This window comes from Polyodon spathula, chromosome 22 (assembly GCF_017654505.1).
Source record: "Polyodon spathula isolate WHYD16114869_AA chromosome 22, ASM1765450v1, whole genome shotgun sequence".
NCBI classification, from domain to species: Eukaryota; Metazoa; Chordata; class Actinopteri; order Acipenseriformes; family Polyodontidae; genus Polyodon; species Polyodon spathula.
Genome location: NC_054555.1, coordinates 7,465,633 through 7,490,834, shown reverse-complemented (window position 1 = coordinate 7,490,834; position 25,202 = coordinate 7,465,633). Strand labels below are relative to the sequence as shown.

Genomic DNA, 25,202 nt, shown 5'->3' with positions numbered 1-25,202 from the left:
GTATGTTTGGTTATTTTGTTTTATTTTCTTTTTTCACATATTTATGTTTGTTCCCCAGCCTACATTTTGATCTTCCATAACCATTTCAGGTTCCCTGTTCTTTTCTGGAATATCCACTGTGTCCAGTATAGCAAATGTTTCAGCTAATGTAGCAGTATAGAGTTGGGTCTACCTGACCAAGCAGTCTGTTATGAATCTCTGCTTCTATCCACCTGAGACAGGGAGAATAAGTTGAACCCAGAATCCATAGTATCAGAATTGGAGGTACTGTAATATTTACTAATTCATTTTCTTATTGTTTCTAACCTTCTAACCTAATTTTTTTATACTTTATTCCACAGCCTCTTGTACAACCCAAAAGGTATGATTTCCTTAACATTATACTCATACAATATGTCAGTAAAGTAGATTTTACTATTTTCTTATTTATTTTTTATTTTTATCAATGGTTGTTTTTACAGGTCAGTAAATTAAGTAGCCTAGGCATTCGCGTTACTGTATGTACTGAAAGCACTTTGCTGACACTAAAGCAATTGTAGCTGATCCTGACTGAGAAAAAGTTTAAGTATACATATAATCTTGACTCACACACCTGTGAGAAAAGGGTCGCCTTCAAAACAGACAGATATTTTTATTAAGGTAATGAACAGGCTAGTATGAGCATACATTCTGAATAAAAAACTAAAGAAAGTCAGGAAGACAAACGTTTCACCCAATGCCTGTGTTTTGTAAGGGGCTAGAATGTTTCTTTTTAATTTTCACAAATAACTACCAGCCTTACCTCCAGGCCCATTACAAATTGTCTTTATGAAATTATAAAAAAAAGGATGCTGAGTGGCGTGTTCTGAACACAATCGTGAAGTACAGTTTTCACAGCTTGTATTGATAGCTAACTCACTGTATTAATTACGTACAGACATACTCTGTCTTGCACACACGCACAATCAGCACTCACTCACACGCTGAATGTTTGAGTTTTTTTTTTTTTTTTTGATGCGTAACATCTGTGAAAAGAAAAAATAGCAGTCCTGCATGGTATTTTTTTCTTTTCCGATTTTCAGTGTAGAAAAAATATATAGTTTTGCAAACTGCACTGATGCCTCACACTGACTGCACTCTACCCCCTCCTTCTCAGCTATTCTCCCTGGAAATGTGTTTATTCTGATTGTCTCTTAAAGGCCACCCTCAGCAGAGAAGCCACCTGACTTGCACAGAATAGCCAAACCTCCGATACCCATTGACCGGAATGACTCAGCCATAGGTCGAAGACAACCAGCTGCCAGGTGGGGTTCAGCACAGTGCCCGTGCAAGAAACAACACAGTCCAGGCTGTATTTCCACTGCATTCAGCTTTCTAATGCACATTGAATGCAGGTGTACAGACAGCCTTTTACATTGTATTCTATACCAATCAGACAAGAGTACAACTACATTTTACCAATGTGGAAGGGTGTGGGTATTCACTGACACGGGAGACAGAAGGGTGTATTTAGAAGCACCGCACAGGTGTCCGGTTTTATTTTCTGGGTGCAATGCTTTATTTTAGCCTGCAGAGGGTGCTGCTGTCCGTGGCCTGGATACTGCTGACAGTAAACAGGACCACGGTTTACCAATCCAGGTACAGGGTCTAGTGCACGTGCAAGTGCAGAAATAATAATGAAAACAAAAGGCTAAAGAAAAAGGGAAAATAAAACACAGTAATAAAACTACAAAACAAAAGTGCTGCACTTGGCGGCGTCTTCCCAACCGTCGCTATCCGCATGGCCGAGGTCTCCATCTTACACTATTGTGTTCTCTCCACCTACACACGTTCGGGGACTGCCAGGAATCCTCCACTCTTTCTCTTTTTAACCTATTAATGATTCTCAGGTTCGTTTATTTATTTTTTTTGTATCGCCGGCTGTGCTTGGTGCAATCAGCTCAGCTTCCGCCAGCTGGCTCGTTTCGTCTTCAAGAGGGCAGCTCGAGGGAACACAGAGTGTAATCTTTATAGGGCCAGCAATCCCCCAAGACCCGCCTCTCAGCCACTCAGAGAGAGGGAGAGCCACACACCCTCTCTCCCACCTCTCTGTGTCACTGCCATGACAGACAGGCGAATATTGTAAGGCTGCTGCCCTCTTCCTGCAGCACTATGAGTGTACATAAGTACATCTCTTATGGCCAGTTTGGAACAAAATCTAGGCTGTATTGCAGCTGCATGTTACACTACTATACCATGAGAGTTGTAGAATGTCTAATTGGATGAAATTGCATCTCTTACATATTACTTCCGTTTAAACAAACACACACACACACACACACACACACACACACACACACACACACACATATTTAACTGATGTCTGTGTAACAAACCCATCAGCTTGTGCTCTACTGTAATTTGTCAATTGAGTTGAGTAATTTAAATTCTAAAATGTGGGTTTCATATTTGATTCTGATTTATGTTTTGAGGCTTATATCCGTAATGTCACCAAAGTGTCTTTTTATCATCTATGCAATATTCCTAAGGTTAGGTATTGTCTTTCATTGCCAGATTCTGAGAAGCTAATTCATGCTTTTGTCTCATCTAGACTCGAGCAATGCAATGCTATTTTTGCTGGGTTACTAGGCCATGCCTTTTCATGGTTAGAATTTGTTCAAAATGCAGCGACACAGGTGATTAGTTAAAAAAGAAAAGTCTCCACATAACTCATGTGCTTGCTTCTCTACACTGGCTTCCAGTAAGATATAGAGTTGATTATAAGATCCAACTTTTGACTTGCAAAACCCTACATGGCTTGGCATCTGATTATCTAAAAGGATTTGTACCTAGACATGCTTTAAGGTCGTCTGATTCTGGTCTTCTGTCCCTCCCAAAGATTAAGACAAAAAGGAAAGGAGAAAGCGCTTTTAGTTACAATGCTCTCAGATTATGGAATAAACTTCCATCTGACGTTAGAGATGCAGAGTCACTTCATATTTTTATATCAAGACTACTTTTTTAGACAAGCATTTTATCCACAGTGTTAAAAGTGTTCTTCTCTTTTTATTTCTCTACTAATATTGATGTTCTTTTATTGTTTTAATTCATTTTATTGTAATTTTTTTTTTTTTGTTTTTATTGACTTGTAAAGCACTTTGCGATACTATCGTATGAAAGGCACTGTATAAATAAAACTTACTTACTGTTAGGAAACGAACTCATACATTTAAAAAAAAACAATCTTTTTTTTGCAGACCATGGGCTCAGGACAGAAGAGATGAAGTAAGTAAAGAAATCGTCAACAAAATTCCTCTCTTCCTATACTTATTAATTTGCATTAAAAATAATATACTTTTCTGTTTTGTTCACAGCCACAGGATGACAGTAAGTACATTCTAACTTTTTTGTGATATCAAATTTTAAAAACTACTAATATATTGCGAGCGTTCCAGGTTGTCAGTGTTGCTGCAAATTTAATTCTGTGTGTATTCTTCCTCCCTTGCCTGCAGGTGCCCTGATGCGGCCCCCTGTCCCACAGCCGGGCAGTTCCCCATTCAACTCCAACACTTTCCCTCTGCGATCGAAGGGCCTGCCCCCAAAACCAGGGCCCATGGGCTCTAACAACCACACCGACAGGTAGAGCGACAGAGCCACTGATGATTACCAGAATAATCCTAGAGTATACTTTCTATCGATTCTTTTTAGCATCTAACATCAACACACTATGATTTTATTAAGCCAAATACTGTCTCAATCAAGTTAAAACACTCAATAGGAACAAGTTTATGTACCTTGTGTCAGGAAGACTTCTCTACAGCTGTGACTGGTGATTTCTACACTTCATTTATTTTATTTAATCCCAGTACATTTTATTTACATCATGAACTAGCATATGCATGTTTAACTAATGGCTTGGTGGTGCAGTGGTTTATTCTTATGTTTATGAGTTAAAATCTGTCTCAAAGTCACAAGTGAATATATATTTGGTAGTTTCAATCTACCCACATAACTATCACACAATGTAACACAACTGACAGTCTCTGTCAATAGTAGTTCAGGTCATGGTTAATATGTGCTCACAGAGCTGTGAGGAGAAGCTTTAACTGCCTCATGAACACCTGCTAAAGCCAACTTGTACAGTACATAACTTTTCCATTGATTCGCTTCGGCTTCTTTCTTCTCACTCTGACAGACTACCTCCTGGTGGGTCTCTGCCATCCAGACTTCAGTCAGGTATGTTCTCCTTAGAGCGTGAAAGACGAGGAATTTGGTCATAATCACAGTAAAACACAAATGCAGGTTGCCTACTGATTGACTGTAGGTAAAAAAAGCACCCTGGAAAATGTAACCAAGAAACTTTTTTTAGCTTTAAAATAGCTGGAATATTAATGTATGACTTTTACTCCTGTACATTTGTCTCTGTAATGAACCTGGCCTGCCGAGTGTACAGACTAATAACTTTAAAAATGTATATTATTTTTTTTTAAAGCTATCAACATTAACCGGTCTCAGTCAAGAGGACCTAGTGATGCAAGGCCACCACTCCCCCCTCCTCAATCACAACCTGCCATGGCGCCGGCACCTCCCCTTACACATGACGAGGTAGGGGTCACCACACACACAAACTGACATTTGTGAGCATAGCAATTTACTCACTGTACTGAACACATTGTGATTTATTGGTTGTCCTCATCAACATGTCAAAATGAGTTAATTGTCGAAATCAGTGAAGAGTGCTGTGGCAACAACAAGGACTATAACTGATCTGATGAATATTTCTAAAATATCTTTTGGTCAGATTTGACTGGGGGATGGCACAGATTACACAAGGACATGCTAAGAACTGAACACAGGGATATACTATAAACAGATTTAAATGAAGTTGTCTTTACTTAGTACTACTGATTACATAAACCAGCATTGACAATTTATGTAGTGGTTGACATTGAACTGACAGAATGATATGGAATTATGTGCTCACCAAACTTGCTGTGTTGCTGTAGCACTGACTAGTGCTCACCAGGATAAGTATTTCCAGGATGTTGTGCAGTATATTAGTGAAGAGCAGATGTTTCACTGTTGCGGTTTTATAATTATTTTGTATTGCATGGGACGGAATACTTCTTTTTGCTCTAGTGCAGACCAGTAAACAGCAGGAAGCAGTAAGTACCAAGATACAGTACCAAGGATGATGTGTAGAGAATAATGTCCTCTGAATGACTGTGCTTGTCTTTGAACAGGACTTGGATCCACACTGGTATGTGGCCCGCATTACTCGTCCAGATGCAGAGGACTGTCTGAGGAATGTGAATGAGGTAAATGGGGGAGGGGCCACTTCTTTTCAGAATATAATTACTGTACCCCCAAGTTTAGTTCAGCTATCAAAACTAATTCTGTAACACAAGGCACCATAAAAAATAAATATTTCTTCTGAGAAAGACTATCTTGATGGATTAACTTATATTGTTATTACAGTGAACTTGTATTTATCTAAACATGTCAAGAGTTTAAAATGTATCATTTGTATTATTATTGTCAGTTTAATGTATAGTGTTTGGTGTTGTGTTTCAGGACGGTGCATTCCTGGTTAGAGACAGCTCCAAGCAGTCAGCAGTCCAGCCATTTGTTCTCATGGTGCTGTACAGAAATAAAGTGTTCAACATTCAGATTCGCTACCAAGAAGAGCAAAACGTCTATTTACTAGGGACTGGATTCAAAGGAAAAGATGTACGCCTGTGTGGTACTTTCCATGCATTATGGCTATGGCTTGTCATTATGCACATACCTGTCATACCATCAAATGGAATGTTCAGACTAGATATCAAATGTAGTGTATAATATTATCATATATATATATATATATCTATATTATATATATAGATATCTATATATCTATATATTATATATATATATATATAAATATGTTTTTAATATAATATTTAATATATAATATATTTTATGTATATATATATACATATATATGAGATTTTTTTTTTTTAAATGTATTTTTAATTATTTTTTTCTGTTTTCCAGAACTTCAACTCAGTGAGTGAAATTATTGACTACCACATGCAGACCCCTTTGCTTCTGATTGATGGGAAGAACCGCGGTTCAGGGCAGAAAAGTCAGTGCCGTCTGACCTATCCAGCAGGATACAAGTAGCATGCAGCGAGCACAAGTGCAAAGTATCCTAGACAGATCTCTCACTGATTTCCAGTGAGTGTAGTGCAATTTTTATCCAGAGCTATACCTTCGATTCCAGTGTGCACAGTACACAATATTTATGAAATATCTACCCTTGAAGCATAAGGTGGAAGTAATTATTTAAAAAATGGTTCACAATAAAGTTTTACTTTTTAACAAAAATAACAAACATGGACATTTATTTTAAAACAAAATACAATTGAGTTGGCTTGCGTAGCAGGCTAGTGGGATGTATCACTCATCACAATATATAATTCTCACTGCAGGGGATAACGAACAGATAAAGAACGTACTGATCAATAAGATATGTGTTTCTTTAGCACATACTAATACTGTAATAGCATATCATAATGCCAATAAGTGTTAAAGGAAGTGTATGTAAAAAGATGTTTATACAACGTTGTAGACTTTGGCTGTAATTATTACATTTTTGTCAGTTGTTTAACTATATAGGAAATGAACTGAAACTTAAAGCTGTCAAAGCATTCTTTATGGTAACTATAACCTGTGTACTTGGTTTAAAAAATGGAACCTATCAAGTACTTGCACTAATGGCTTCAATTGTGGGTGACATATTACAATGGCTTTTCTTGTGAATTTATGGATTGTTCTGTTTTCCTTGTTTTTGTTCTCATACTGCATATTTAGTTTTTTTTTTTTTTTTATTAAAATCAATTTTAAAAAACTTTTTTTCAATTTTACATCTTGTAAACAGTCATGTTATAACTAATAATCTGAATTTACATGCACTACACCAACAGCTCTTCACAGTTGTGTTGGATCTATTTCTTGTTCTAATACTATCCTGGGATGGATGTAGCCCTCCTCCTTTCTTTTCAGTGCCTCCGTCTTGTCTGGGTGGCCAAAGCACACAATCAGATTGCACTGCAACAGCTGAGTCTTCACTGGAATTTAAGAACAATAACACCAAACACACCAATTACACCAATATCTTTCAATTCATTGAAAATCTGGAATGATCTAATTATTCATGACAGAACCAATAACATAAAATCAGTCTACAAAAGCAATATCAAATCAAACTACAAAACATTGTGCATCGAATTGGCTCCAGTGTTTCTTTGTTTTTTCAGACTGATAAATAACATAGTAGCTCACCTGCCAGCTTTTCCAAACTGCCAGACATCTTATCCAAATGTTTAATGATCTTATCTAAGTCAATCTGATCAACTCTATCCATCTGAAACAAATAAACACATTACACTACAATGTCATTATCGTTCTACCATAAAGCAAAGAAGTGTACATGTTTGATATTAGCATTTATTATTTGAATGTGTACTTTTATTAGGTATAATAGTTTTAGAGAAAACAGGGATCTGAGGATCATAATTATCTATTAAATCACTGACCAACATTTTTATTTCTGGAAGGCATTAGGTAATTATTCGCTTATGGGTTAAGTAGGTCATTTATGTCTGTCCCTAATTGTCTGGTGTTATACTTTTACCAAGTACTGTACACTTTTTAATTATACATGTACAGCAGGACTCATTTGGACAGACGTATAGCCTGACCATATATCAAACCAACTCAAACTTGTTTTTGGGAGAGATGACAGGTTTCATCTTTAGCGTTTTTCCACTTGTCAACAACAGCTTTGCAACTTATCATTTCCTACTGCCTCATAGCTGGCCAGTGTATGGGGGTTATTTTAACCAGAACCACGCAGTAATGGGTTAATACAATGAACTTCCATCATAATTGCACCTACAATAGTATTGCTCATAAATGTCACTAAGCAATGTTCTTAACAAGTAATTTACAGAAATTATAATGAAAGAGATCAAAATAAATTAATGATCTTTGGTAAAAAAAAAAATTAAAAATCTGTTTAAACTTTTTACAGTAAACAAATTCTTACTAAACTTTCTTCCCTATTCACAGAAGTAGAGAAACCTGGGACTAGTAATAAGAACAAATAATTGATTTTACTTCACTAGACAAGCAACAAGCAGGTAGAAACAAAAATACAAAACAGTGTCATGCTAAAAAACGCTAGCAAACCTATCAGTAATTGCTTAAAGAATGAATAGTGGCAACTCTGTGGCAAGATATTTGTTTTGAGTGAGTGAAGTAATACATTTAAAAACCTGAAAAACTCATAATTAAAAATAAATTACATAGATAATAAGTATGGAGACCTGAGATATGTATATTTAATCTGTTTATTTTTAACAAAGCACAAAAATGTACACCACAAAATGTTACAATGCTTGAAAACCATTACATTTTCAATTTTTTTTTCAAGAAATTATATTTTCTAGAAATCTAGAAAATGTCAAAAATGTATGTTCCACTAATATCACTAATGCATTTGCCAAGTAGAGATATATTTTACATGTCATAGGCCATCCAGGTCACTTGCACTAAAACAAACTGGATAGGTTACTGTTAAGAAGCCCATTTTACAGTACAAACCAAAAATACTTGAAGTAGTGAAGACTTCACATGCTACACAAAGATTTATCATCCATAAATTGCTGAAACTAGAAATTAAAATCCAATGACAAATGTTTCCACAAGAAAATGCCTTTCAAAAAATCAAAACTTCTATATTCAATCAAAAGATTTATTTTCCTGTCCTACTGCAGAACACTCGCTGTAACAGAAAAAAATAGCAGAAATAGAAATAGCCTTCATTTGGCAAATACAATGAACGCCACTTATATAATTATTATTTATTTTTTTTAATCAACCACAAATTGTAATTTCAAATTATATGAGATAAGACAGCGCCAGCAGAATGGAAATTTTAAGTTACAAACATTTCATCTCAGGCCCACTTTCAAGTTTAAGATTTGTTTAAAAAATGTTGTTGCTGATATAAACCTGTGGCGTGAGCTTCGTTAAAATATATATTAAAATACACGTCGCAAAATTTCCTGTCACTAAAACTACATTTCGGTAGTCACGTGAAACTGGGATGCTTTACCGTCCTGTCAGCATGGCATCTTTATTTTGGTAACTCGCAGATTCCTCTGATAGTGTATCATAATATTATAAAATGTGTATTATATTTTTTTATGTACCTTGACATCTATATTGTCGAGTGCCTTTCTATCTATCAAACAGCGCTGCCCGGTCACAATTCCTCAACCGAACCTGGCGTGTGCACCGTAGCCGTTCTAACGAGTTGTGCATCTCCTCAGAATTTTTTATACCCTGCAAAATATATTGCAAAATGCAGCTGACAACTGCTGCGTGTGCACATTACCCGCAATTCACCTCAAACACAAGCAGGGGAATCAGGCGTGCCTGTGGGCAGATCTCATTGTGCTAGGGATCCGGGGGGGGGAAATACAGAACTGATTACAACACCTGCTGCCTTGCCGTCCCGAGTCAATCCATTGTGTGTAATATTTTTATTCCTATACACAAAATATACGGGTTCCATTGATGAAACCGTGCAGGAAAATATCCGTAGTGTTTTGCTTCTGTATATCTGAAATATTAACAAATGTTACCCTTGGTGTTTAAGTAATCCATATGATCTGGGTGTGCGATTTTGCTAAATTGCAGGATGCCGTTTTGAAATAAAAAGGCATTAATTATTACGCGCACCGAAAATGCATTTGAGTACAACGACTTTTAAACACATTCAGTTACCACTGGGGGGCACTGTAACACTACTCATTTCAAGCGAATAACATACCGCTACCGCAAGACTGCTTAAAGTAAAACGAAGTGCTCACGACAGTCTGGCTTTTCCGAGTCACTCAGAGGCGGGGTAACGGGGGTATGACAATCGCTAGCAAGTGACAACGAAAGTGCTTGATGCCATGTTTTCAGTCGCCAGTTGATGTTGATTTATGACTATTTATGCGGGTGTAACGTGGCCTGACTGGTTTTAAAGGTTATTACTGATTACTGATTAGACGATGTGGGCTACGGGTGTCGCATGTTTTTTTTTTTGTTGTTTCTTTTTTTTTTTTTTTTAAATAAAACCAGCCATGCCTTTCTTTGGTTCTTTCTCATTTAATTCAACGTTGCAAGGTCCTCCCGAAAAGCCCTCTGTATTTTGTGACAGTGTGCTGGTTTTGACGTATCTTAAGTACCATAAATCATATCCAGTAATTTAGTAGGATACAGTGCGCTTGCTCACCTATGTCAAAACCACACTCTCTGTTATTACACCTGTTTTACCCGTTTCTCCTCAATTGTATTGCCAAACAATCTGTAATCGTCAAAAGTGTGTACAATTTATCGGCGTTTATTACCTTGCACATTACAGGTGCTTGTCCCTATAACATTTTCAACACGAGTCAATACTAGGGTAAAGGGGGTGTCCAGGCTATTGCCGCGTGTTTTTAGTGTTCGAGACATTAAGCATGGCAAAACTAGAAAATAGTAAACATAAGTTACAATATTTTTAAACATGGCTTAATTTCATGTTGGTATATAAAATACGGTAACCACGCACACCAGCCTGCGTATTGTACATATTTAAAAACAGATGCCCATATTTAGAGGGCTTTTACTTACTGTATTCTTAACTTGCAACATTTCTGCAAAAGGAAAATAAAAGTGCGAGTGTTGCACAATGAGATAGTTATAGTAGTTAAAAATAGATAGTTTTATGCAAAATGTACCGCTGACCAATTGTGCAAGTAGTCTACTATAACTAACTAAAATGACCGTTTAAATGATTTATAAAATAACAGAACCATTCGGTAACATAAACAAAAATATATTCAGTATCCAATTAAAATGATAGATTTGAGAAATATGTGAAATATGCCTATGGTGTGTATTTCCGTCCATATCGAAATATTTAATACGATATATTTGTACATACCATATAAATATATGACAATACATAATAATATATTGCATCCCGATTGCTTTGTAATTTAATCCAATCAATTTTGGCTTTATTGAGTAGTAGAGGTCTGGAGGTTGTTTAAAATTTGTGCCGCTTTATTTAACAAATACCTACAGCAAATAACAATAATAGCTTTAGTATTTGACACCATAATATTTCTAATTTAGTCAAACAAAAAAAAATTGTGCGAAACTACAAAATACATACATAGCCCGCGACAACTAAATACTAAATTGTATATTAAAAAAGTAAAAAAGTTATATATGTATATGTGTGTGTGTGTGGGGTGGGGGGGGGGGGGGGGGGGGGGGGGGGGGGGGGGGGGCTGGGGGGGGGGGGGGTAATGGGGGGGGGATGCACTTAGTTCATTCCAAGAAGCTAAGTGTCAATGTGTGTACACACACAACAGCTCTTCTCAGAGAGAGAGAGAGAGAGAGAGAGAGAGAGAGAGAGAGAGAGAGAGAGAGAGAGAAAATATTGTTTTAATAATAGTTTACAGACAATCTAAGGACAGTTTACAATCTCAAAACAGACGCGATAATTTTGTAATGTAAACACATTTGTGTAAACACAAATCCTGTTGTTTAGGAAAAACGCTAATACTTGGAGGGTTATTATATTACAGAGTAGTATACGTTTTATCAAACTTTCGTATGGTTGTAATCCATTTTTGTACTGTTCTTCTACCAAAAATATAACAATATTTCTATTTTGGTTTTAAATAACAATAAGAAGAATCAGCAATAATGTATATTTGAATATGTGATTAGTGAAATAAATACAAAAACAAACAATTGAGCAGTCAGTTTGATAAACAGAATTTTAATCAATTAATTATATAAATAAATTTGCAGTACAGCGAGTCTAATTATTTTTAATTCCTTCTCAGGCTCATTTGGTTTTGTGTTTAGTGTGACAGTGTAAAATAAGGAACTCTCATATCTCCTCTGGAAACAGAAAATTCAGCCAAGGAGAACGTTTTTAATTAAAAGGATGCATTAAAAAAAAAAAGTGTGAACAGTTATTTTAAAGAAAATCTTAGTTGGTGGGGAAAAAAAAAAAAAAAAACGTTTAACAATGGAAAATAACTCCTCCCAACTTCTTGTAAGTACCAAGACATTGAAATGTGGCTATTATGGTGAAACTTGAGAAATGGTCCCTAAACCCCAGTGAGGCAGCTCCACCAATCAGAGCCAGGGGGCATGGCTAGCTGGTGTATAAAAGCTGCAGGTGAGCCAGCAGATGATACACCTGTCAGCAGCTCTACTGTTAGGAAACAGGTAGATACTTTAACCTTTTTGAGAGAAAGAGAGAGAGAGAGAGAGAGAGAGAGAGAGAGAGAGAGAGAGAGAGAGAGAGAGAGAGAGAGAGAGCGTGGAAAACCTACTATAATGAGCTCATTCGACCCACAAGGACAATCTCCCCCTCGCTGCAGCCCTCAGTTCCCCAACATTGGGCAGGAGCCCCCAGAAATGAGTCTGTATGGCGACAACTACTACCATCCGAGCAGCCTGCCCAGTCCCCAGAGGCCACCAAGTTATGACCTTGGGGACTACAGCGGGGCCACCCCCAACCCTTACCTGTGGTTCAACAGCTCAGGGATCAACAGCACTCCCTACCTGCCCGGGTCGGGTGCTGCACCATTCGTTCCACAGCACTACGGCATGCAGAGGCCCTTCCTGCCAGGCGGGCCAGGGCTAGGAGCTGCAGACCTGAGCTGGTTCTCCCTCCCCTCCCAGGAGGACCTGATGAAGCTGGTGAGGCCACCCTACTCCTACTCTGCACTCATCGCTATGGCGATCCACAGCGCCCACGAAAAGAGGCTCACCCTCAGCCAGATCTACCAGTACGTGGCCGATAACTTTCCCTTCTATAACAAGAGCAAGGCGGGCTGGCAGAACTCCATCCGTCACAATCTGTCCCTCAACGACTGCTTCAAGAAGGTGCCCCGTGATGAGGATGATCCAGGTAAGAGTAGACTGACAACTGAGTGCTAGTATGATTTGTGCATTTACAGCTTTTCAACACAGTTTAGTAACTTTAATTTAAAATATACACCTGAACAAAATCAAATATTTTTGCTAGCTGGTGTTGTTCTGACCTCGGCTAGCTTGTCTTTTCACTAGTGTTTTTATAAGAACTTGGAAGGTTCCATAATTCGGTCGAAATTATATATGTTATATATATATATATATATATATATATATATATATATATATATATATATATATATATAATATATATATATATATTATATAATTAGATGTACTAAAGATATTATTATCCATTATTATTATTATAAAATATTTCTTATTACTGATATCACCAGAGATTCTGCAACTTTATAAATAATGATATAAGGATTTAATTTAATATTGATATTCCTAAATTACAACTTCTGTTAGTGGAAATGAAAATAAGCAGGTGTTTGCTCTGTCCCACTCTGTGCAGGCAAGGGAAACTACTGGACCCTGGACCCCAACTGTGAGAAGATGTTCGACAACGGGAACTTCCGTCGGAAGAGGAAAAGAAAGTCAGACTTAAACTCCAGCAGTGGCGGGGGGGTGCTGAATTCTGAGAGGCCCGAAGGCAGCTCACTGGAGGAGGGTAGCCCCCTGAGAGGAGCCCCTCTGGAGGGGGGGAGCTCCCTAGAGGGGAGCCCCAAGGCACCTGAGGCTTTACTGGACAGCTCAGAGGCTGGGGCCCAGGACAGAGGGCCCTCCCCATCATCCTCCGTTACTGTTTCCTCCCCCTGCCTCAACAACTTCCTGTCCAGCATGACGTCCTATATGAACAGTGGTTCCCCGACTCTGAGCAGGCCCACGGCACTAGGATTCGGGAGCGAGATTTCTCAGAGAGCAGGACAGACCATGAGCGGCTTTGGGGCCTTCTCCCCCAACACCCCGAGCATCCCTGGAGTCAGTGGGACAGAATGGACGTCCCCAGCACCTCCCTCCTCACTCGGCTATAGCAGCTCCGTCCTCAACCAGTTTAACAGCCACTTCTACCCCAGTCTGAGTTCCGGAGGGCTTCTCTACCCTAGGGAAGGCACAGAGGTGTAGAGGGAAGCAGACAGACAAATGAAAGAAACTAGCACTTCTCTCTGTCTGCCTGCCTTCAACATTTAAAAAAAAAAACAAATGCAGGAAAAAATATGTAATTGCATTTTTTATTTTACCCAAAGATTATATATAGATGAATATTGGGGTTTTGTTTGGTAACAGTTTCTTAGCCCATATAAAATCCAATTAGGGGGGATATTGTAGAATTGTATGAGTTTAAATTAAGGAGGTTGACCAAAGACATTTCTGCCAACTATCCTGTAGCATTATTTGTTCTGCAAGGTTACTGTCAGTTAAGGTTTTGATACAGTATATTACTGTACTTTCAGCTGTCTAAATCCCTCCAGACAGAGACTGTATCATGTATTTATTCAAGCATGACAGTAAATTCATAGGTCTCAGATGGAATTAATTTACAAGTGCCTCCAGCATTTGTGGCAAAACGTTTAGTCAAATTGACAAAGGCATAAGTCAAAATGTTTGTCTGCTCGACCTTCTAAGAATTAATTTAATGTTCTGAAGTTATGAATGAAGCTTGCGTCTTTTTGTAGTAGGTTATTATATTGTAAAAAAAAACAAAGCTATGTTTACTCTTTAAAATGTATATTTAAAATGGTTCAGATGTTTAGAAAGCTTGTATATATATATATGTGTGTATTAGGTCTTGCAGATTGATGTATTTTAGTCATTGTTTTAAAAGTGCTGAGAACTGTTGTTGAGCATTTGAGGGACAAGATACTCTATGATTGAAATAACACTGTGACACAACTTTTATAATTTTCTATGTTATTGATGCGCTGTAAATATTAGCTGTTGTGGGCAAAGGGTATAATATTTGTAATAAAGTATTTTTTAAACAGAAAAAAAAAACATTGAAATCTTTTTCTCTAAATTTACTCTTTTTCACTTACACACCCTGTGAATGAGACAGGCCATTGAAGAAGTCACTCTGATAAACGTCATTTAGCTTGAAGGGTAATTCTCCTTCATGTAAATACCAAATGATATTGGGATGTATTGAGGAAGAATTAGCATGCTAGTAAATCCTTAGGCCTGCAACGTACATAGTAGATATGTACCAGTTCCTAAATGCTTCAATTCTGCAATTGCTTAAATAGCTGGAGTCAGGAACTCTGGCAGATAGGGAGATAACATTAAATGATTAAAGATGAAAGCCTCTTTGTGAAAGTAAATCTGATTAAATACGCTCTGGTTTTACAAGCCCAGCTCACTCGCTTGTGTATACTACAAACACTGGCAGCAGGTACAGCCTACAGCACTCTCCAACACAAAGTCACAAGGTCAAATACATGTCAGGTCCATTGGTATGGAACGACCTGTCTGATATTGCAGAACAGAATCAAATGGCATTTTATAAAGCAGATAATAATTCTGCAGGGTTTATGATCTGCAGCTTTTAAAGAATGAATGTATTTTACTATACATACTGTATTCCTTCTATTAGTAAAGTGCTCAACTCTCCATCAGATGGTTGCTTATTTGAGAAGTGCGGGTAATTACTTGTATTTTATACAGCAAGGCTCATCTCATAGAGGAGCCCTCTATTAACCCTATTTTAAAAGAGACCTGTAAAACAAATGTATAACTTAGTACAAACACTAGACTAGTTAATGGTCCTCATATAACATTGTGACTTTCCCAAGATCTTCCATGCAAGACACATTTTTCTAAATCCGTGATGCATTTATAAACCTGGGGCCAGTTTCACAAACCTCTTGTAGGCAGCGTCGTCTATTAAACATTCATTTAAAAAAGAAATTTGGCCAGATTTTCCAAGACTTTTTAAGTGGTTATTTTTCAACAGCTAAGAAATGACAACAAAAGAGGCATTCTTGACATATTCAAAGTCTTCTTGATGAAATGAAGTTTGATATTCATGAAACCGCCCAGACTGTAAGATGTATTTAGAGGTGTAGCTCTACCTGGAAAGGTGCCCAATAATTAGGTGCCTAATTATTGTTACATACTGTACCTGTTAATAAGTAATGATACCCTTTTATATTAAAAATTGTCATAAAATTAAACAGTCCATGAAGTAGACTGGGCCACCTTAAGGTGACATATGCGGTAGTGTTATGAATTTGTGCATTACATGTATGTTTTTCACTACTCTGTAGATTAGCTAACTTAGCCTAACACTGGTTGTTAGCCCTTAAAACCACCTCTGTATGTGTGGAGAGATGTTTCAAGAACGTACTAGAAATTTGCTTCAACTGAATGACGATAAGGGGGAATGACTGAATAACCTATACACTTCAGTTTATATGTGATTCCAGCATGTTCATTTAAAGTACACTATTCCAGTACTTTAAAACCCGGGAGATTTATTGAAACCGAAATCTATAATCACATCTTGATTTTACCAAAGTAAATAAAATGCAATTAAAAGCTGTTAGTTGAAGAATTTTCCCTAACCGCTGTTTGTTTATTATTAGTTTTAGCCATAAAGCACTGAAAAGATGATTTCGGTCACTGTAGGGTGACCAGATGTCCCGGTTTAGAAAGAAAGAACAATGTCAAAATGTTAATGGTGATCTACAAAATGTATTATTATTATTATTATTATTATTATTATTATTATTATTATTATTATTATTATTATTATTATTATTAATAATAATAATAATAATAATAATAATAATAATAATAATATAAATGTAGCAATATGTATAACACAATATGACAAGTTAAACTAATTAGCCACAAAAATAATATTAAGAGTGTGAAGATGGATATTTAAATAACCATTAAATAGCCTATATTTAAATGGTTTCATTAGTCTTATCAGTTATTTAACAATGTGTCCTGCTTTTGCGCTTTGAAATCTGGTCACCCTATTTCAGTCATTATGGGGAATAAGAGATAAAATGCAAACTGACCACACCTAGAGGCAGATATGTAGCCTGAGAGCGGTTTTGGAGAAAGATTTTTCTCTAAACACTAGTTTAACGTAAAACCCATATTTGTTTTTTACTTATTCGTTGTATTGATCCGCAGTTATTCATATTAAACAGTCATTCATATATCCGTTTGATCGATTTTGGTCAACTTTCCTTTTCCTGTCCTGTACACGGCCTGCTTTCCTCAATTTTCATTCAGTATGGATAAATGTATTTTTTTTAATAAAGTGCTTGAAGTATTCATTGAGTTGTTCCTTGTTAGTTTTATAATAAAAATAACATTGCGTTACTCCTTGCAGAAAAAAAAAACAATCGGGGGAAAGTTTCCACTGGTGCAAATGGAACAAAAATTAGGTCTGAAATGTTTTGCTCAAGTCATCTTGGCCAATACAGTACATAGAACAGCAATATCAAAGCTGAAGCCAGTGAGACAGTGTGGCTGACAATGCCCCTGCCAATGACAAGGGCAGCTCGAGTTTCATAGGTTCTGGCAATGTGCTGAAGTGTGCGCTTTATTTATGGGTAAACTGCTGTGGCCTGCCTGGGGCACTCAAACAGCAACTGTAAATACAAGGCTGACTCCTGCTAACCTCAGGCAATTAGAGGTTATTTACAATAAGAGATTAATGAGAGAGGTAATCTAACCCAAACACACCCACTCGGAGGCCCTCTTTATAGGGTTCTGACAGGTGTCACTTGTCTCTCCCCTGTAGTGTGAGCCGTCTGGGGCACTGCTCTGAGTATCCCACATTGATGTCAGCCACGGAGAACAGGCAGTCCAGATAGAGAGCTGGAACTCACTGTTTCCCACATAGGGAGTGATCTAGAGAGCTGGAACTCAGTGTTTCCCAGAGCCCACCAACTGCTCACTGATTGATCTGTCAGCACATTCGATGACCCTGCAGGAAAGCTCTCATGGGCTCAGGAAAGTTTTGCTTCAAATCCCTTTAACAAGCCTGATCAGAAAAATATCTGCAGCTGAGCAATGACCATCAAGCACAGAACTGTGGGGTTGACTCCACTGAAACAATGTGATTATTTATTGATTATCTACTTTTTTTTTTAATACAAGCTATAGCTTTTAATTTAGAAAATAAACTGTAAACACAAGGTTTTATGTGATTGGGACCTTCTAAAATGGGGTCTTTAATTTAGGTATGCCTTCTCTCCTGTCACAAAATCAATTACTAAAGCAGTAATTACTATATGGTCATTAAAAACACATGGTTCTTCTATATATGTGGACTTTTGATGCAGGTTTGATGATGCATTTATATTAGCAAAATGTTTGTCTAAACAAAGGGTGCCAATAAGGTGTTGGCTTCCTGAAATGTTATTTCTCTATTTTTATAGAGACAATTCAATTTCAGCAGAATTGGAGTTCATAAAAGATATATGTACAAATACTAAAAATAAACGGAACATTCAAACATGAATTCACCAAATACACATTTTGTTTGGAATACGCTTCAAAAAGCGTGTACATTAACTACATGCGCTACGATATTTACTAACTTGCACTTAGAAAACAATCTGCCATGTTAAGGATGGAATTCCAGGCATTGCCAACATGTATGCAATCGTTATTTTCCCACTAGTATAATTTTGTACATTTCCAAACAAAGGTCCCTGCTTGACAGGAGTCATCTACAGTATTGTTTGGAAATGCTGATTTACTGGAAAACTGGTTCTATTCTAGTATCTGACTCTTCAGTACTTTCCAGTATTGCTAGAAAAACTGCTTTTTTAACAGTTTTTTGCTGCTGAACCCCTTATCTTTACCTGTAGCTTATTTGTATAACCTTCCTTTCCACCTGAGTGAACTACAAGGAAGCATACAACAGGGTCACCTGATCAGAAAGGACGTGCCAATGGAGGAGTCGTTCTCTTTAGACTCGGAGCAATCTCACCACTAGACCATTAGAAAAAAGTGCATGGGAAACCAGGATGTGCCTCAATAAATGTTTACACAAAGAGAAGGATTGACTTATTCCAGTTGAGTCTGGCATGTAAGACTGGATTGAAACAATACTACAGCAAAAAGATATTCATTTTGCGATGGGAAGAGAATGTTCGACTATTGATGTCTGTGCTTTTTTTCAATTAATTTAGGCAAAGCTTTTATTGTAGGGCCCAATTTAAAAAAAAAAAAAAATTTTTTTTACGGTATTCATTTTGTATTATTTTTTAATTATAAACGTATGCAACAAGTGCATATGGATATCTTTGGTTCTTAGTTGATGTCTTATAAATGACCTCTTAAAAAGAATAGCACACATTCGCTCAATTTAATCATTACATTTATAGTAATAGATAAATGTCCATTAGCCTGTTTTTTTCACACTGAAAGTTTGCAACTTTTAAGATAATAAGGGTCAGCTGTAGACTAGAAAAAAGCCCCTAAATTAAATATCTGAACTAACTTTTTTAGGAAGGTTATCCTTTCTGAATAAACATGCCTGTTACACAAATAAAATACAAAAATACACAGCCACACCAGGGTGCCAATGCATGCCCGTTTTGTTCAAGTAGAACATAACTGTACTTGTCATTTTTCTTTTCATTGTTAACATCCTGACAACTTTTTACAAAGGGGCCATTTTCTATATATGAAAAGGGTAAGGATCATACTTTTCTACCATATATTGAAAATATATGTTTTTTCCATAAGGGACTGTGTTACCTGTTTGACAACGTGGGCAATAATCCTTACACTCAGTGCTCTAGAGTGGACTTTTTTTTTAAAAAATGTTGTCAGGCACTGGAACAGTTTTTAAAGTGGGGGTTCTGAAAGCCATTGAACAAAAGTGTAACGCTTGTATATGATGGAAGCCATGCAAAGCCGGGGGGTGCTGCCGCACCCCCAGAACCCCTAGTTCCAGCACCCTTGTTGCCAGGATGTTAACAATAAAAAGAAGACATGAGGACATGTAACGTTATAGTTTGCGGAATCCTCTACTTACTTATTAAGGGTATTAGTTCCTAAACTTTGCTCCATTGCAATGTTTTGTCTAAGTCAGTTTCTGTAACTAAATAAAAGTTTGATATTCATAAAAAAAAAAAAGTCTACTCTTTAGTTATAGAAACCTATAACAGTCTAGATCTGTTTGAATTAATAATGTGAGGTGAAGCTGTAAATAGATGTGTTCCACCATTACTTATATAAATGTACAAAAAAGCCGCAGTATATCTTTCCTGCCCTTTGGTAAAAAAAAAATACATTGTACTACAAAAAAAGAAGAAACAACTAAATAAAATAAAAACATAAGGTTTTCCACCAGCATTGACCTGTTTTCTCTTGCATAATATATCTTTTTAGGAGCCTAGAATAGTGGCGGTACCACAGGGTTCTGCTCCACAAGTGTACCCCAGGCAGCAGAGCCAATGTGAATGCACCAGGAGATGTCAGATGAGTGTGATTCTAATCAAGCCCCAGGCTTTGTCAGGGCTGTCCATCAGCCTGCCAGCAATGATGAGGCCCTGTCCTGGGCTTGTGCCTTCTGTTTACCTCTAAACAAGGGCAGCAAGCCTTCGCTTTGCTCCTCCAACAACTTTCTTTGGTAACTTATTCACTTTTTATCTCATCTTTCCTACTAGCAGGAATCTGATAGTGGAGGTGTAGGCCAGTCTGGCTTTTTTGTGGACAGCTGGAGTCATTCTGAAATTTAATGACTGCAGGCAAAGGCAGTTGGCTGTGCAGTGTGTTTGTGTGTTTATTTTTATTGTTTTGCATCAAAGGTGAAGGTTTGATAGCGCTGGCTGCAGACAGACACCATGTAGCATGGTCTCCTGAACTCAAGGACCACTTTCATTCCAGGATGTCTCTGGATTGAGCCTGATTGGATTGCAATGTTCATTGCTGTGACCCATAAAAAAAAATGTACATCTTAATATATTTACACATAATAGAAAATCACTTGTAGTTACTGATATTGGTTTTGCTGCCATTATTTCCATATCAATTTAAACCAATTCCTTGAAAAACTGTTCTCAGAGCATTATTAAAATACATCCCTTAGTTAATGGAAGAAAAACAGTGAGGGTTTTAGGCAAGTGGGGATAAAGCAGCTGAATGTACAGAACTGCTCAGAAAGTATCAGCATGCTAGGCCCTGTGAGTCTGTGCAGCTCAATGACTCCTTTCAGCACCATTGTCCTGCTCCTCTCTCTTCAGTCATACAGTATGACACAGATAGCTGCAGTGCCACTACAGTGAGAATTCAGTAAATAGCTGCTGTAGATTGCAGTTTAACTACTATGTTGAACTGCAGTAACACTGCAGAAGGAAAATTATTCTAGAGAATTACAGTAACAATATGGACATAGTGTACTGCTGTACTGCACTTTAACTGCAGTTGATCTCCATATTGAGCACTATCAAGGGCTTTGTCTCTTTAAGAACAGAGAAGAAGCCAAAGGAGGAAACTTGAATTTTTTTTTTTCTCAGTAAAACCGTTAAAAGTGTGAAAGCGCTGGACGCCAGCTGAAAACTTGTTTGACCTGTCTAATTGCCAAAAGAGCTTAATAACACTTTGTCCTTCTGAACGCTTCAATGTCAAGTGTACACCACTCTGTGTCAGTGATCAAACCGTCTGTCAACGGGTGCTGGATCTGTCTGGTAGATCAAATTACTGCCAGCTTTTCAAATTTATCCACTAACTGATACCCCTAGGATGAAAAATGTGAATTGCTCAATGCTCTAAACAGGGTTTACATTGGTTGTGTAAAAGCAAGCCTGTGCATATTGTGCAGTTCAAGCTCATTAAGTTTACTTGGAGATATTAGTATGTTGTAAGACCCCCAGGGAAAACTCTGTTTCATTCCATTATTTGAAGTATTTCTAAATGGATTTTATGGTTATATTACACATAGGCTTTGTGCACTCTAGCAGAAAAAAAAAATCCTTAACTATGAAATCTAAACTAAATTGAAAAAATAAATAACTGTAGGTAATAAAATGTATGAAATGTTTGCAGTATAATTTGCCTGAACACACTGAATAATGTCATGCAAAATTTATACCACAGCCAGAACTGGTGTTGACAGTTTATAAGCCTAATTGTTGGGGTGTGGTGTGACATCATTCTTTGTAAGCAAGGTTTCTCACTGTGTGTGCTCTGCAGAAAGGTCATTTTTCAAATACAGTTATTATCCAGGGAAGAGGGTGAGCAGCCACATTAAGCTTCACACCATTATTTATTTGTATCTACTGTACCCCTCAGGCCTAGGAACATCCCTTGAAGTCTCCAACAGACACTGCGAGCCACGTTCCCACTACTAGTAGAAACAAGTCTTGACGAGTTTTATCAGACGAGCCTGCGGCTGCGCTGTTATCGAAGCTCTCCAGTTTTTTCCAGTGGCCTCGTTTCTTGTTAACGCTGAGGTAACGGCCCATTCCAAGCTCTATCAAAGCCCATCTGAACAGCAGTGCCCAGTTTTTTCGCACTGCTGCATAACAATAGACAGACCTCAGGTCAAGTATTAACTTTTAATCAATAAGATTAGCAAATAAGTGTGCCATGTGCTCTGTGGTACCCCACAAGTCCAGTTGTTTATTGACAAAACAGCCGTCCCTTTTTAACATGTCTTTTATTTCAAATGCTAATTAAAATCAACAAAGAAGTGTGTCTCTCGTTTACCCCCACCCTGCAAAATCTGTTTGTACGCAAACACGGCCTGATAACTATTCAGTGCTCCATTGCTGCCGTGTCCTGCATTCAGAGCACTCCATCATCAAAGAGGCTGAGGACAACCCTTTATGAGGATAGTACTTCATTTAATATGCACTGTCACAGCACCCTCAGCTGACAGCTAGGTCTCATACTGACTAAAGACCTGGTATTAATAAAACTGATAAAGGTAATGCTGTTAATTGATATTTTATTGTAAAAGCACAAACCTTAGTAAAAATATGACACAGTCTTAGGAGGCAAGGTCAATCTAAGTATTAAAATGTTTTACCAAGCAGGTAATGACTGCTGTTTAATCAATTGAAGTCCGCTCGCTTATTTTTTAAAACCAAGAGAAAGCATGTCATATATAAAAGCTTACCACTGTATTTTTGCACGATATTTTTTCAGTTTTCCATTGATATACTGTGCATTTACCATAGTTTACCTCGGTTTTCTATGTGTATTAATATGCTATACCTCACTGGTCCTTACTGTGCTTACCAACCCGTTACCATGCTTTCACTGTGCTCTGTTCCACTTAGCTATGCTTTTACTATGGGAAAATTTTCTATGGAGAGGCAGTGGTGCTTACTCACTGTAGAACATACAGCCTTGTTCAGCAGGAATATGTGTCAGGGACCGGTTTCACAAAGCGCCTCTGAAGTTGGAAGCTGGAAGGGGTCTAGCTCTTCTATCAGCTTTCATGGAAGGTTTGTTGCTCTCCTGCTAGCTAGTATGATTCTAGGTGATGCGAATGATAATTACCATGGCAACTGTACTCTTGTGCGGGTCATCCAAAGATGGAGTACACTTCACTGAACGGAAATAAAAACAATAAAAAAAATAAAAATAAAAGAAGAATTGGTGCCTCAACACTCAAAAGGCGAAGGTTAATGTCGCATATTGCTTCTGAGTAAGAAGAAAGGAAAGATAAATACATTGCAATTTAATCTATTCAATTTGAAAGCTCCACATTACTTTAAGAATCTAGCTACAGTAATCCCTCGCTAAACTAGACTTGTCTGGAGATAGACAGGTTGTCTGAAACAACAAGTCTAAAGTCTAAAATTAAATTTAAAAAAAACACACACATTTCTAGTGCTCATTTTATTTGAAATGTAGATCAGTGCTCAATGCAAAACAAACAGATGATTCTGATTTTTGCACAGATAAGCTTCTGTTCCACTGCAGATTTCACACCTCTTATATACACTGACAATAAAAATATTAGTAAACAGAAACTGTGTACATTTTGTTTTTATTCCATTACAGTTTGGTGCTCATATTTTTCATGTATGTCACGCTCAGTGCCTTGTCGCTGCTTTTCCAATGGCATGTCTTGTTTACGTAGTTTTCTACTTCACCAAACATTTCCCTATTGTTTATCTATTGTCAAGTATTTGTTACGATGTGACAGAACTTCAAGAGAGAGTGACTCATGCCACAGAAAATAAAAAGCTACCAGAATTTGTACATCAAAATTTCTGGGGTTTTTTTTGTTTTTGTTTTTTTTTCATGTTTGAGTCTGAAAACTGGTCTATTGATTTCATAATATATTTCTATATATTTGAGCTGCCCACTCTCCTGTTAGCAAGGGTCAAGGGCAAGGGTCAAGGGCAATGAAGGACACAGTTTAGTGATACTGGAGGAAACGTGCTTCAGTTTCTGTAACTATTACAATTATAGTTAATCACAAGTTTTTTTTTTTTTCTTTTCACTATTTTCTTAGTTTATAGTAAGGCATTTTGAATTATTTATTCCTTTGATTTATGAATCATACATTGAAAGTAAATTGCGTATTTTGTTATTGCCTGGAGTTTTATGATAGTGATATTGTATTTTGATGTCCCTTCAGGGGTTAACCTGCTTCAATAAATAGCATTGAGAAGACTTCATTATTCAAAAGCAAGAAGCAATACATGCGAAATTGTGGACACTTCACAAAAGCCTACAATTGAAACTGTGATTGCGTATTATTATAAACACTAATGCATTATATGCATTGAAAACTATTAAAACTATTATAATTCAATGTGTTATTGAAAAGCAAGAAGACATTAGAATTAATTCGAATTGACCATTTCTCTTTACAAAAAAAAAAAAAAAAAAAGCACAATGCAAAGCTTCAATCAGGATAAATGCTGTAACAGACCAGAGAAGAGCTGGAATTATAGGCCCCGTGTGAACAGGATGTCTGGGTGGTGACATCAGGTCAGGAGGACACTGGCACAAGTACTGCCAGCTGAGATGCACTTGGACTAGAATTTACTAAATAATAAAACAAACAAAACGTGGCCAAAATAAACAAACAATAAGGCAAACAAGTATCGTGCTGGTTTTAATCCAGCACAAGTAGCAATTGTTTTTCAGTTATTTTGTTCTCTCTCTCTCTCTCTCTCTCTTCTCTCTCTCTTCTCTCTCTTTCAACCCTGATTTTTATATGGTGGTTGAGGGATTAACTCGCTATCAATGATCTTGTTTATCCCTCGACCACATTCTGCACAAGATTTGTAAAACACAATGTAGTTTGGCAGCAA

At 37.2% G+C, this 25,202-nt stretch overlaps 2 protein-coding genes and 1 long non-coding RNA gene across 3 annotated transcripts in view; 2 read left to right on the top strand and 1 right to left on the bottom strand.

The window, feature by feature from the left end:
* The window catches only part of lcp2a (lymphocyte cytosolic protein 2a), a 20,579-nt gene extending 13,763 nt beyond the window's left edge, over window positions 1-6,816 (top strand). The window contains exons 12-21 of the mRNA XM_041222693.1: window positions 342-361; window positions 1,179-1,283; window positions 3,216-3,243; window positions 3,333-3,345; window positions 3,471-3,597; window positions 4,154-4,194; window positions 4,451-4,563; window positions 5,202-5,276; window positions 5,533-5,688; window positions 5,995-6,816. Of these exons, the coding sequence (XP_041078627.1) occupies window positions 342-361; window positions 1,179-1,283; window positions 3,216-3,243; window positions 3,333-3,345; window positions 3,471-3,597; window positions 4,154-4,194; window positions 4,451-4,563; window positions 5,202-5,276; window positions 5,533-5,688; window positions 5,995-6,123 (807 nt within the window). The 3' untranslated portion in view covers window positions 6,124-6,816. The remainder of the gene's footprint in view (window positions 1-341; window positions 362-1,178; window positions 1,284-3,215; window positions 3,244-3,332; window positions 3,346-3,470; window positions 3,598-4,153; window positions 4,195-4,450; window positions 4,564-5,201; window positions 5,277-5,532; window positions 5,689-5,994) is intronic.
* Window positions 6,817-6,968: 152 nt separating this feature from the next.
* On the bottom strand, window positions 6,969-9,306 carry LOC121297187. The gene is made up of 3 exons (XR_005947139.1): window positions 9,219-9,306; window positions 7,285-7,366; window positions 6,969-7,070 (listed from the first exon to the last, which is right to left on the bottom strand). It is a non-coding gene; the product is annotated as an uncharacterized LOC121297187 (long non-coding RNA).
* A 2,967-nt stretch (window positions 9,307-12,273) lies between these two features.
* LOC121296900 (forkhead box protein I1-ema-like) lies at window positions 12,274-14,941 on the top strand. Its single transcript, XM_041222807.1, has 2 exons — window positions 12,274-12,979; window positions 13,463-14,941. Exons 1-2 carry the CDS (start codon window positions 12,403-12,405, stop codon window positions 14,071-14,073), a joined length of 1,188 nt encoding a protein of 395 aa, XP_041078741.1. The 5' UTR covers window positions 12,274-12,402; the 3' UTR covers window positions 14,074-14,941.
* Window positions 14,942-25,202: the final 10,261 nt, after the last annotated feature.

What these genes read in the sequence shown, in the direction of transcription:
- LOC121296900 (XM_041222807.1), top strand. Translation starts at nt 12,403, where the DNA reads ATGAGCTCATTCGACCCACAAGGACAATCTCCCCCTCGCTGCAGCCCT. An exon ending in CCGTGATGAGGATGATCCAG is followed by an intron (nt 12,980 to 13,462) that starts GTAAGAGTAGAC and finishes CACTCTGTGCAG; the next exon opens with GCAAGGGAAACTACTGGACC.